A 14,386-nucleotide genomic window follows, 5' to 3' on the forward strand; every position below is an offset into this window, starting at 1 on the left:
TGGACTAACAAGGTGAGATCTTCCTGCAGTCAGATAACAGACAAATTAAAGTCCTAGGCCGAATCCACCACATGAGCCAGATTTCTTCTCCTCTGCCTACTGATTGTTCTTGTTCATCCTCTCCTTCGTCCATTTACTACAATAAGCAAAGACACTTTAATTTTCCCAGAACAGCACCTATATAAGAGATTCGTTGTATGCAATGAAACTAAAACATTCAAGCACAATACATGAGCACAACTTCTGAAACAGGGATGGTGGCAAACATTGGAGAGGTTCTTTTGCTCCTATATTTCTTTAGGGGGGCTAGAGATGAATGACATGCAGCATTGTTTCTTGGACACATGCTCATTATTTATAATGCTGTATCCAAGTTCAGTGAGGCAAGTCTCTTGGGTTTTTCATGTTTGGGCAGAAGATGCTTTCTCAGGAGATTTCTAGTGCGTCTGCACCCGGTCACAGTGGAAAATCTTTCTCATAACTTTTGAGTCCCAACAAATAATAAACACAAACTGTCTGGCTTTGCTTCACATTGTGACTAAAACATAAGGCCCTGGTCAGAATTCCTATTTTTTTATACCAACCCAATCTTCAGCTGTCTTCTCTAATGTCAGTGTTTCATTTAGCTCTGTTCCTTAATACTAGTTCAAATAATAATTGTAATTTCTACTTGCTTCTATCAATGTTTATCTGGTAATTACAAATTAGTCTAAGCAAGAGAGCAGTGAAAAGAGAAGGTGCAGCTAAAGAGACCTTGTCATACAAGGTGTAACAGTATCTTGTTTTGAAGAACTGCTCCTTCAGTCAGTGTGAAATGTTTTTAAAGGAAGTTTAATTTTGAACTAATTCTCTTTCAACATGTGCTAACTTTGTAAGAAATTATCCTGCCCTCCTCTGACCTTGAAATTCCGAGAACGGAATGGTGTAGCTGACCGAAAACTAAACAAGGAGACTTTCACAAAACAATGTTTCCACAGGATGACTAACCAATGCAAAAAGAAACAGGTACTTTCATCCATGCCTAACATATTTTCCTCTCTTTGGAACATGTAAAGATCACTTGGATTTTATAATGGTAGATGCTGACATTTTGAACAAGAAATACATGGATATATGTGTTTGTGTGTCTGTGAGTATACAGAGCTGTGGTCCAGAGAGGATTTTGTGTGTAGATAGTGAAGTCTAAATTGGGACTTCAGAAGTAAAAATCACCTGTCATGTTAAGAGATCAGCCAGTTTGGTTAGACCAAAGTGTATTTTGCAATCCTGATCAGAGAAATGAATGTGTCAGTGTGTGAGAGTGGCTTGTGATGCTGTGCTGTTTTAGCAGGGCATCAGCTATCAAATCTCTCCTGGTACTGTTTATGTAGCTGAGTTAATCTCTGAGCATCATTGAGCTCATCTCCTTCTACGTGTCAGTGCAAGCCATGTGCTTGCTTTTGCCCTTAATCTGGGTCATGTTTAGCCTGTTTATGTATCTCATGGGTGAGACGTTTGCCTTTAGGATTTAAAGTTAAGCACACTGGAAAGATTTAGGACCATATAAAAATGTGTCTCTTCTCCTTAATGCTTGTTGTTGGCAAAAATTTTTCTCTTTCCTGCTTATTTTTGTTCTTCAGTAGTTTCCATTTATGTCAGGCTTGCCCTTATTAGAGGTTAGTTTGTTTTGCAGTACTGTGTGATCTTAGTCATCACAGAAAAACATCACTTAGAAAAATATCTTAGATAAAGGGCAATGGCACTTCAGTGTGAGTTGCTGGGGTTTTTTAAGCATGACAGCTGCAATTCCTAGCATTGTGATCCTGTGTTTTCTCTTTGCTACACCATAACCTGGAGTTTCCGACGTGAACCAAACTGTAGCAGCAGAGGATACGTAGCCATACCTGATGATTGCATAGAAAAGAAATTACTTTTAATAGTCTTTATTTAACTACTATTTTAATATGTATTTATTGACCTTCAGGAGACAGCTTCAATCCCCCAGGTTGGCTTGAATGTGATTCCCAATAGTTACTCCTGGATAATAGTCAGAAAAATGTATTTCCATGTCTTTAGTAAACCTAATGACTCTGAAAATGAAATTCAGACAGAAGGACCATGACAGACGGAAAATCAAAGAGAGCTACACTGTACGTACCTCAGCATTGTAAGCATCCGGGAAGGGGATTGCATGTGTTAAAGAGTGCAAAGGAGGCACACCAGGCATCTGTTTGGTGGGCTGGATCTGCTGAAGTCACAGGAAAAGGGTTCTGCTCATAAAACAAAAGTGTGTGTCCAGGAGGAGTGTGGGTCAGATGCAGTAACAGGGTGCATTAATTGAAGTGCTGTTGATGCCACTAAAATTCAGCCTAAAATCACTCTAAAAGAGAGTCCTTTACTCCAAAATCTAGGGGCCCTTGGTAGCTATGTCCTATCTTTAATGTAGTTCAGTGGCTGGATGCCACAACAACTTTACGATTATTGCTGTGCTAAAAAATGCCTCTGATGTTAGTTAACAGAAATATTCATATTGTTAGATCAGCGTGTCACTGTTGTAGTTGTTATTCTGTCCTATTTGGGACCACATTTGTGTCATCAGAAGTTCATACTGAATGCGTAAAGCACTGTATATAGTCTTGAGGAAAGTATACTTGTTATTTCTTATATCTAATGCTATATACTGCCTTTAAATTATTGGAGTTTACTTTTCCAATATCCCACCAGAATTATCCACTGATAACACTTCTACATGAAAAACATGGAAAATATGGATCTTAAGTTTTATAGCATTTTATAGGAAAGGAACCTACTTTTCAAATCATCATTTACATGTGTTTGCAAGTCTGAAATATATGTATAAATTAGGTGGCATTAAACATAAATGAAATCTAAGCATTAAGTGAGCTAATCTGTGCCTACGAAAGACTGTTGACACGTTAAAGTAGTATTTTTATATGCAATATTATATATAGTCCCCCATAATTTCCAGTAACCTAGGTTCTTATATATCCTGGGTTTTAAATCAACATAATGTATTGAAGCATCAAATAGATGAAGTCAGATTGCTGGAGGAGATGCTTCTCCTGGAGGTCACTGTTGTCACATCAAAAGCAACTGAAGTGTACATGAAGCAGCCCCAAAAAGCACATCAGTGTAAAGGAGGCAGCCCCCAGGTGATGGGTAGGCTGAGGAGCTAAGGGAATAACGACTTCCATCACTCAACTTCATCTATTGCCTACAAAGCCAGAGGGAAGCTATGGTCTTTGTTAAGGTCTGTGAAGATGTGGATCAGAGACGCTTGGAATTAGAGGACTGAAAAAAGAGGAAGGCAGCTGACAGAAAATCAATGGTTTGTCCTCTGTCAATGTTGCCAAGGCAAGTTGTCTCAAAATGTGACTGTATTCTGTAATTTACAAAATTGCAGATGCTTGGCACAACATCAAAGCAACCTGTATATGTCCTTAGCGGATCTGCCTTCATAAGCGCATACACATATTTTCTGTCTTACATAACTATTTTGCCTGTTTATCAAGATTCTGAATCTATGTGAAGAAAATGTGAAGATTAGCATGATTGAAGTATCTCTACACTGTCAACACTGAATATATTCCCCATAAGAATATCATCATGAAGTATAGCAGGTATAATCCAGTAAAGTGAACGGTGAACTCCCATTGAATTCAAAGAAAGGTTTTGTCCATTATGTATCTTCAATACATTTCCACTGGTTTCATGACTTTTACCTACCTTACCTAGCATTCACATCTTTAGCATTTGAATGAATTCAGACCAGTATCAATTTTCTTATTTGAAAAGTGTATTATTATAATTCCTTTAAAGGTTCAAATTGCATAGAAAACCACTGTAAGTCAATATTGTTCTTTTAAAGCAACCAGTCTATTACTGCATGAATGCTACTGTTTGCACATTACTACATATGCTTTAATTTTGCAGATTGCTTTACATGTATGTGATGCTAGAATAATTAGTGATGTTTTTGTGTAAGATGCTGAGGAAATGGAATTTTATGACCCAAATAATGCCCTTCATCTTCTGTGGAAAGAAGTTATGTTTTGGCTTTCATTTCAGACAGCATAGCACTGAGATGATTTAAACAAGATAGGTAAAAAAAAAAAAAAAAGGGGAAAAATTGAAACTCAACAATTGCAGTCTGGAAGAGATTAACATTGAGATCTTAGATCTGCTGAGAATTTATGACTCTTGCATGTTTGTAAGAGAATTCGTCCCTTTTTCTTGGTTTTGCAGTGTTTTTCTCCTTCATCTGACTAGACTACTTTTACCACTACACCGGCTAATTTCAAGCAACAAAACAAAACAACAAAATTCTTGAAGACTTCAGTGAGTTAGGATTTCTACTTAGTCTGTATAGTCACAGTGCTGGGGAGGGGCACTGGCCGTGGCAATGGTGCTTTACACTGTATGCTTACTCTTCTTTCGCTTTTCCCAATAAGCACATAAAATGGAGGAATTATTTTTGATCAGTTCTGTATATTAAAGACAAAGCATATAATGAAAAAAGTACAAAGAGAGCCCATTTAATGTTTGCAGACTCTATGGGAATCCCAAAATGCAGGGATGATGTACGCTGTGGAGCGAGAAGCGAGGAGGAAGAAAATAGGTGGACAGCTATACTACTGACAGCTATACGTCATTTGTGTGCAAGTACTAGCTGATGAGCAAAACCAAATGATTTTTACTAATTTTCATTTGCATATCTCAATGTACTTTTAATCTAAAAGGCCTATATCTGCTGGCTCATACTACCACATGTCAGTTCAACAGGATAAGAAAGTAAAACATTATTAGCTTCATGGAAAAGCTAAAATTCCCTTTCATAGATTAAATAATATTCTTCCAAAAATATTTGCCTGGGTTTCATTTCAAGCAATGCCTATTTCATGGAAAATAAAATGTAAATAAGAAAAAAACCTTCAAATTCTGAAAAACAGAGCAAAATGCCTAAGAGATAAAATTGTTAAAACACATTGAAATGTGCTTTATTCTACAAAATCAAGTCTACAATCTAATTCCAACTTTTGCTGAAAGATTTTCTTAAGCAACAATCAAATCCTTCTGCACCTAAAATTTCATAGAAGTCAGGAAAAAAAACAGAGAGAAAGCAAGAATGAAGCTCCTTGTTTATGTATGTTGAAATGAAAATCTAGGAATCATATAATGTTTTCCTCAATATTTTTCAGTAAAACATTTACCTATGTGTTTTTCTGTGTGAAACACTGATGCAGTACAAATTTCTGAATATTAAAAAAGATATTTTGAATTGAAAAAGATGATATAATTATTTTTCCTATCCCTCCTTACTCATTGGCTACAGAATATAAGATACTCAATTGAACAAAACGGGTGTGGGGTTTTTTTTCTTGCAATACTTTTTCACTTTTATAGTCTCACTGGTTGGTATACTAATATTTCTGACACTGCTTTTAAGCCTTCAGTTCAGAATTGCATCTGCTTTGTTTTTCTTTTGTTTCAACTTCCTTTGTGGCATAGAAAGACATTGCTTTTGGTTTATCTCTTCTTTTTTCAGCTGTCTTAAACACCAGGAGCCCCATAAAAAATGCACTGGCCGAAAGAAGCAGATGAACGAAAAATTGGCTTGCTCAAATTAGGGCTGGGTGAATTTGGAGAGGTATCAGCAACAGTATTAAAAAGATAACATTTTGGATTTGCTGACCTTGCTGCTTTTAAGACTGAAAATTTTCTTTGAACATGTTTGGATTTTAGAGGGAAGTTGAGCCACCCGCCTATGAGTGATCAGAGTGAAGACAAAAGTATTGAGCACTGGCCAAAGCAAAAGAAAGTTTGTCATCTGTCAGGTAAAGGAAAACACTAAACTCTTCACCTTTCTATTCTGAATTCTCCTGGATTTGAAATCAAATGTCATACTAGGAAGCAAACAAATGTTTTTGCATATGGTCTGATCACTAAAACAAATATGAGTCATTCACAATGATGTGTTCTCACCCTTCTTTTTCCATGCCTGGGAACTGCATGTCAGCTTCTTTGGTCCAGATAGTGAAGTCCTTTGTGCCTATCTACAACATTTGCAGCAGCAGCATAAACTACACTTCTGCCAATATGGCTCTGCTCTGACTTTGAGGGATTTTCCACTGTTCTTTGCACTACTGGCCAGGAAATCTGACTCTTAGAGCAAGCCATGCTGTGGTCCTTTGCACTCTCAGTCCCACTGGCACCCTTTGAAACTCATGTGAACACTGTAAAACGAAAATGGGACTATGACTGGACCCTAAATTAGTTCATAATATTCATGTATGCGGTTATTTTTTATTTAGTTCAGGAGTCATGTTTGCTGAAAATCAAGGTCCACACTATATTCTAGATCAGTGCCCCAAGTTAATGAGCATTTGAAACTCACTTGCTGATGCTTTCATCATCCTCTATGATGCTTTTTGAGCTTATCCAATGCTGTTTATGAACTACCTAATCCATAGATTAAAAAATATTTCTTATTATAGAAAAATATCATTATTATTAGGGATCCTTCCCATCACTAAAATCTATGAATAAGAAGCAAGTACAGAGGTTTTCTAAAAATCTAATAACATTATGCAATTCCAAATGTTCTTAGGTTAAACCAAACCGAGTTAAAGTTCTGGAACTTTACTCCTTTCTTATAGAAAGGCTAATATAAATTTTATAGAGCAGTAATGTGACATATTAAATATGTATAAACCACACAAGTAGCCTTCTATCTAGGTGTTCTCTCCCTGGCCTTGATTGAAAAATTATTACCAGTAATATATAGATAGTCATACCTCATTAAGCTATTGTTACTTAGAGACTTTTGTGCCACTCATTTCCTCTCCTACCATGTAAATTGCCTTCTTCCTTCAGTACACGACCTGCCTAAATTTTGAGGGTACCTATGCATGGTTACCTAAAGCTCTGTACATCTAGGTTTCCCTTTCTGCCCTGTGAAACAGGAGGCTGTTCACACATCTACAGTGCTGACCCTCTGCCCAAATGCCCTTGTGTTCTCCCTTGCCAGGAAAATGTCTAAGGCCAGCCCAAATTTCCCAGGAACCCAATATTACACCTGGGCTCAGATCACAACTGTTGTTCACAGCCACTTCCAAACTGAGGCTCCTGAGCTGTATTTGAGTTGCAGCAAAAGCTGTAAGAGAAGAACCTGGCTTTGTACTGTCCAGGGAGAGAGAAAGCTACAAGAAACAAAGTAATATACAGAAAGACTTTCCCCGCCCCCAACTCAGCATTTCAGATTACAGCAGGTGTTGAATGCAAGAGAAATTGGAAACTGATTGGGCTCAGGGGACAGTTAGAGGGAAGTTACTTGCTAGAAAGAGTTGAATTTCTAGATTGTGTTGGGAAAGGTGTCTGACAATAGATAGGTAGGTTAAGGCTAGAAAGCCAGACAGAATAATGCATGGACAAGTTTGCGGGAGCTGGAGGGTGTCCTCTTGTTGCAGACACCTTTCTCAGGTCTTTCAGCAGTGTCATCTTCTTATCACAACACTTTGTCAGATAAAGTCAAGCCCAGAAGTCTAAACCATACATCAACACACCAGCTTTTTGGCTCAGATAAATGAGGTCTACAGTCATATAAGCAATCTGTGTCGCTCTTTTGGGATAAGGTTGCTCTGGACAACACCGTGCCCTTACCTATCTTCATACTTATCTGAGTCATACTGCCCTCTGCATCCTGGCCTTGGGTCATTGCAGACAACCCTGAATCTCAGCTAATCACCAGCCAACAGCATCTTCTGACAGTTCATGCAGGCTGTCTGTGATACACTGAAAACATTGCACAGATCCCAGGTGAGGAAAAGAACTATAACGGAGTCTGTTCCACAGACAGGGGTGTTTCCAGCCATTCACTGCCCCTGTAACAAGATTAAAAAGCTAACTGAGGGCATTAATTTGTAAATAAACAGGGAGAGAACACCCACATCTAGTCACGATTCAGCTATTTCACATGATTCAGCCTGGAGAAATCTGCCTTACAAAGTTTCCCAACAGCAATATATTCAGTGCAACATATAAACTCACCTTCAGGAGTAGTGTATCTGTCATCCTGGGGTGAGACGAGCATTCACCTCCTTGACACTATGCTTTTTTGACTGCGGTTATCCACTCTCTCCTTCCTTTCTCTTCATGACTGCAGAAGACTGTGCCTCTGCGCTAGTTCTTCACCTTTGTCTCCTGATGAAGAAAGCTGCAACAGACTTAGCAAAGTACAAGTTTCATCACAGTCTTCAGCATCCGCAGACTTACGTCTTCATGCCCTAAGGAAAAGTAGCAATATATTTGGGAATTACTGTAACGTCTACAACCTTGCATTTCAGAGCAATTTCGTGAGGAGCTGAGGGATAAGGAAAGGAAGAGTCAGACATGAACTCATTCAGCAGTGGCAGCAGCTTACAACAGATGCATCTTTTCCCACTCCTTATTCCCACATTCTGAAACTACTGCATTGCTTCAGACGTCATTGACAGCAATATGAAGAGCAATATGTGGTTCCAAGCTGGAGCCCTTCCTAATGATGGCCAGGGCAGAAATAAAGAGGAGGGAACAAAGTGGAAGGTACTTTAGGAAGGACGCATCTTTTTGGCTCTCTATACATAGGGCTTTCCATTCTGTCATGTGCAAACGCAATTTTTACTGGCATTTGGATGAACATATTTTCTTTTTTAGGTTTTGGGGAGTATGTCTGGGTACAAGGACTGTGCTTTCGGTAAGGCAAATTAAGCATTCTCTCTAATATCCAATTTCCTTTCCAATGACCACAATGGAAGAGTTGAAGATTTGAGAAGAGGAATGCCATCCTGTAGTAGGAGATAGCACGTCTTGGTGTGCCACCTATGCTGAGAAGGGAGAATACCTAAAGACAAATATTAAAGTGCCTCCAGTGCTGAGCTAGAGCTATAAAAGGAAGTCAAATAAATTACTTAGTCAAGCAGGGCTGCTCAAAAAGGCAGGCTCATAAATTTGAGGGATTCCCAGATGTACTCTGAACTTATTCTGATGAATGAATGAACCAAGGTGTCTGAGTCCAGCTCAGCAGTTTTTCCAAGAGCTCTATGATTAAAATCTCCCATTGTGGCCAAGTTCTGTGCTTCAGACAATCCTGCTAATTGTTAACAAAAAGACTTATCCACTTGATCTGCCTGGATCTGCAGCAGATCCCCCAACAATGCCTATATTCTTTTCCTCTGTTTTATCATTCAGACTTTCAATATGTGTTTCCTGCTGTATTCTGAACCACTGAGTGAGATACGTGGCATAATCTCCTTCACCTTTTTCCCTCCTGTTGTTCCTGAACAAGCTATACTCTTTGGTATCAGTATTCCAGTCACATATTCACACGACTGTACCCTACCAAGTTTCTCTTATGTCAATTAAGTCGTCATTTTGATCTTGCACTAAGTTTTCCAGCTCTTTCTATTATTTTTGATACAGTTTACATCAGCATTGAGACACCTAGGCTGAACATCAATTGATTCACTTTCTTCTTCTTCCTCCAGTGACATTTTTTTAAAGAATCATACAGTTTTCATTTTTTCAGTATTTTTGTCTAGGCCACTGAGGTCATGTTTATTTGGACACACATGTCACCAGCCTGACAGGATATTTTTGCACGTATCTGATCAGAATAGCGAATCTATGCTGAAGTTATTCCTCCTTTCTTTGTGAAATGGAGTTCTCTTCTCAGCAGTCCTTCCCATCCTACCATGGAAACACGTGGTTATGCTGAGGAAACCAAGGTCTTCCTTATAACACTGTGCACATCCTTACATGCATGCACTCATTTAGAATTATCTCTGTCTAAGTAGAAACTGAAATTGTCAGTGTTTCTAGGCCTCTCCATCTTTTCGCCCAAGAAGTATTTACATCACAAAAACCACAGTGACCACTTATTGACAGAGGGCAACATGATTCCTAGAGTCTGAAGTAACCTCTAGCTCTTTTAGGAAAAAGACAATACCTGCATAAGACTGTGAAGAACTTGAATGTGCCTAATTCATGAAACACAGTGTGATATTATTAATAAGACTGATGCTAAAATGCAGAAGGTGGAAAAAATGCAATCAGAATAGACATTCAGAAATGCCTTACTATTAGGTCTATACTCCAAAGTAGGATCACTTATATCAAAACTGCTCATGTATGAGGGTTGCCTAACCACACTTTTAAAAATAGCCAGTAATAGGACACTGAGGATTATCACAGCCTATCTCTTCAGTACTTCACTCTCCTACCTTTAGTTTTTCCCATGTCAAACAACATTCCTCTGTTGCAGTTTATTTGTTCTAACCACAACTAATATGGAGAAAAATGTACTCTTCTTCTGTGCAAATTGCCTATATCTATACTGGTAAAATAAACAGAGCCAGAACACAGGCCCAAAGGGTGGACATGGATTATCTACAACATCACATTCCTAGAACAGGCCGTCACAGAGTTTGGGCATTGCCCCAATCACTTCCCAAACACAGTTTGAGACTTGTTACCAGCTCAGATGCAACTATGTTGTCATAAAGGCTGTAAAAGAGTTTAAAGGCCAGATAATATCTCCAGGCCAAAGAATAGACTCTAGTGGTTTGGTTTTTTTTTTAGATAAATGCACCCTTTATAGAGTTAATAATTCTTACCAACTCTCTTTTTTTGGACTAAACAATGTCAGTCTCAGCCTTTCTTCACAGACTCCAGATCAGTCTCACTGGAACCTGTACTGCTTTCAAATGACATTCCCAAAACTGGTCCCTGAAGTGCAGTTCCCAAAATGCAATACTCAACTGCCCCCTCACCAATGCTGAATGAAGATTAACATGATGATTTCCTGTGTACTACAAATAATATTCCTATTTATGCATTCCAGATTGCTTCATACACTTCTCTAAGTAAAGCCAGATGAACTTAATGAGCTCTAATTGATTTTGTAAATCTCTAACTTATTTAATAATTTTTAATATGTTATTCCAGCATTTATAGCACCATAACCCTCTGCATTTGTTACTGAAACTGATTACATTAGCAGTGATAGGACAGTGAGACTTTTCAGTGGGAAAAATATCATTAAAAATTTGGGTCTCACAAGTAACATTTTTGGTAGCAACAGTTGATGGTCATGCAGAAGATCCTCTTACTTCTATTATTTTTGTACCTGTTCTGTGAAACATTGAGAAATTTCTTTCTCAAGAGCTGTCAGTGTATCCACTTTCAAAAGCACTAACGTGTTTTAAAATTATATGTTAGACTGTTAAGACTTTTAAGAAATGAACTATGCCTCATAAACCAATCTCTTTTAAAGGAACCCCTAGAAGAGCAAATCAATAAAATTAACATGATTAAGATAACTGAAAAGTTATTGTTGTCAACTGACCTCCTATCAATTATCTTGTGCTCTTGTGGCCTCTGTTGACCAAGTTAATTGACCTTGACGTATGTTGCTTGTTTTCTGAAGCCTCAGCTGCACAGCTTCCCTGTTGACAAAGATGCGGTCACACAAGAACCCTGGCTTTACCATTGCTTCTTGCCTTTTGACATGGACTTTTGTACAAAATAAAACCCTGTGTGGTGTTCCACAGCAGAGCTCATAGGTGAGCACAGCTGGGCTGGTATCTGCTGGTGGGACAAAAGGATGTTTGCCCAGAGCAGCAGACCTTAAGGGTGACTGCATCGGTGACTCTGACACAGTAATGAAAGAAGTTTGCTAATTTGCAATCTAGCTAGTGTTGGCTGATAAACGGATGTGTACTGTAACCTCAGTCTTATCTCTTTCACCAGGTTTACACTGGCGTGACACTGCTGAATTTAGAGAAGCAGTTCCTGATTTACTTCAGGGCAGGGACAGAATCAGGTCTGATTTTTGTAACACAACCGATACAGATAACAGCTCTCACTGGCAACATCTTTGGTATATTTATACAAACATATTTATAGACTTTCCTTTTTTTGTGAGAATATTTTGGATCTTTCCGGTATCCTGCATCAAAAAATATTTCTAAGCTAAACTCAGGACAAATAAATTACAACTCCGGTTTCTTTCGAGTAGGGGAGCCTGCCTAAATCACTGCCACATTCTTCCCATAGTAGTCGCTTAAAATTAATAGCACATGCAGAGGAAAAACTAAACCCTTTGACGTCACTCCTGAAATGAAAACAGCGAAGGCTTCACTCCACCGAGCTGCCAGTGCGGCCGGGGATTGGTTTGTTGGTTTGCTCTCCCGCGCCGGTGGCGGTGACAGCACCTCCCAGCCCAGCCTGGGCTCGCAGCGCAGGCAGGCAGACTGCAGCAACGCTGCTCTACCCCAGCCTGACACTGGCAGAAAAGTGCACACTCTTCCCGAGTCGTTTTGCTTCTTAAGGTGGTTTTATTGGCTGGGTTGGGGGACCTGGGGAGGTTTTATTTTCCTCTTTTTTTTTTTTAATTTTTATTATTATTTTTTTATATTTTTGCTTGCTGTTGTTACTTAATTCTGTTCCTAATCCTGGATGCAGTTATTGGATTCTGCAGTACAAGTCTTCATGAACAAGCTGCACCGCTTAGAGATTTCACGGCATTCAAAGGTCACAGAACTGCCACTATGGTTAAATGTCTTGTTTAATGGTTGAGGTATGTACAGCAAATCTAAAAGAGGCAGCATGATTATTTTTGAAGGGGAACTAAAATTCTGAGGGGGAGAGGGAGATAATACTATTATTTAGTGGAAAAGATTTTTACTGGTGATTGTTACTACAGCAACCGGTTTTTGAATTTCCTCCCTTTTTCTCTTTATTCAAACTAGATGAAAATTTTAACTTGTGTTGATTTAACCATTTGATGGCAAAGGAAGATTGCAGAAAGAATCTGTTATTGTAGTCCTTTCTGACCCTGCTGAGGAAAGTGCGATTCCATTTTCTATATGTTTTTCTACTGCTTTGTGGCAGGAGGGGAGACCTGGGACTTGGCTGGCTTAGATAAAGGGAGAAGAAAGCAGAAACTCATTCTTATCCTGAGGGGACTGCGAGTTTGTCTGAGAGTTAGAGCAGAGAGAGTTGGAAATAAACAGGTCAAGCGAAAAAGAGCATCAGCCTCATTTTTAGGAGTACATGTACCACATAATTTTGTTTTCCTCCATGCTAAGATTGCTTTACTTGCTTTGGGTTCAGAAGTCCAAAATTAAGAAGCAGCCTGCACTTTGACTTATAAGCAGATCCTCAGTGGGAAGGGAGGGAGCTGATTGTCTTGTATCAACACAGTTTTCAGATAGCTTTTGCTACTTAAACAGAGAAAAGTGGAAATTTGCTTGGAAGCTGAAACAGTGTAGCCTGACATCTGTTTGATGGCATATAGGTTCAATTCATATTTCAGCTAGTCATCTGTCTTGAATGAATATTGCAGCATTACAGCGGACAGTGTGTGCTGCAGGAAACAAAAGCAACAGCTAGCATAAAACTAACACTGTTTTCAGGAGTGTGATTCTAAAATATAACAGGAGGAGCCACTTGTCAGAGCTCATGTGTGTGTGTATGAGTGGTCTTAAAATTAATTTCAGCCAACACAGCTGATTTCTATTGTTAATTGGATTGATATACAGATATGTTCCATGACTAGCAATCTTCATATTTTCCCAATTTGTGAAATGAGACTTTTTATGTGTCTGTTTGAGATACTGCTGTAGATATAAACCCTCTGCAATTTGAAAATATTTCAGTTTAACTTTAAAAAATATGTCTGAAAAAGTAATTAAAACAACAAGGAACAGAACATAAGCACACCTACCTCATGCATTGTACCTCAAAGGGTTACAAAAATTAACTACACTAGGCTGAAGCATGCTGGCTTAAGGACTGCAAAAATATTAGCTCTGAAATGCAGAGGATGTGATATGTGCTGTGAATGGACAATTGCTATTCTGCAGTGCCTAGTGGGAAAACAAGGACTTTGTGTATTGCAAACGCATAACTGCAGCTCCTCCATTTCCTCTGCTGTATCTTCACTGATGACTGCAGAAACAAAGAGGCTTGTCACAGATAAACTCTTTAGTGCCCCATCTTTTTGGAGACACTTGAGGATATTTTTTTCATGTCATCCAACAACCCAAAGTCAAGCTCTGTTAGTTGAACTGTTATTCTGTAATCTCCAAGCCATTCTGTCCTCACCAGCCCTCCCCAAAGTCTTACTATATGAACTGCCAGCTGATTTCAAAAAACTAAAGCACTGCTTCTCTAGCCCCAAGTTTAGAAAGGCTAGTATTTGTTAACAATTAATTAGCAAATTTGACTAAAGAGAAGACTCAATCTATAGGCACTGTAGCCTGTTCTGTAAGGAACAACCCTGTAACTACAAGAAGATAAAGAAGTTTCCAAAAGACAATCTCTGAGACATTCGTTTATAACAATTTCC

General features: G+C 38.6%; 1 protein-coding gene across 1 annotated transcript in view; it reads left to right on the forward strand.

Annotated features, from left to right (window-relative positions):
- The first annotated feature begins 12,216 nt into the window (after nt 1-12,216).
- Nucleotides 12,217-14,386, forward strand: part of PDE7B (phosphodiesterase 7B) — a 183,351-nt gene continuing 181,181 nt past the window's right edge. Inside the window, exons 1-2 of the mRNA XM_065630675.1 lie at nt 12,217-12,365; nt 12,499-12,613. Of these exons, the coding sequence (XP_065486747.1) occupies nt 12,593-12,613 (21 nt within the window). The 5' untranslated portion in view covers nt 12,217-12,365; nt 12,499-12,592. The remainder of the gene's footprint in view (nt 12,366-12,498; nt 12,614-14,386) is intronic.

This window comes from Caloenas nicobarica, chromosome 3 (genome assembly GCF_036013445.1).
Source record: "Caloenas nicobarica isolate bCalNic1 chromosome 3, bCalNic1.hap1, whole genome shotgun sequence".
Classification (NCBI taxonomy): Eukaryota; Metazoa; Chordata; class Aves; order Columbiformes; family Columbidae; genus Caloenas; species Caloenas nicobarica.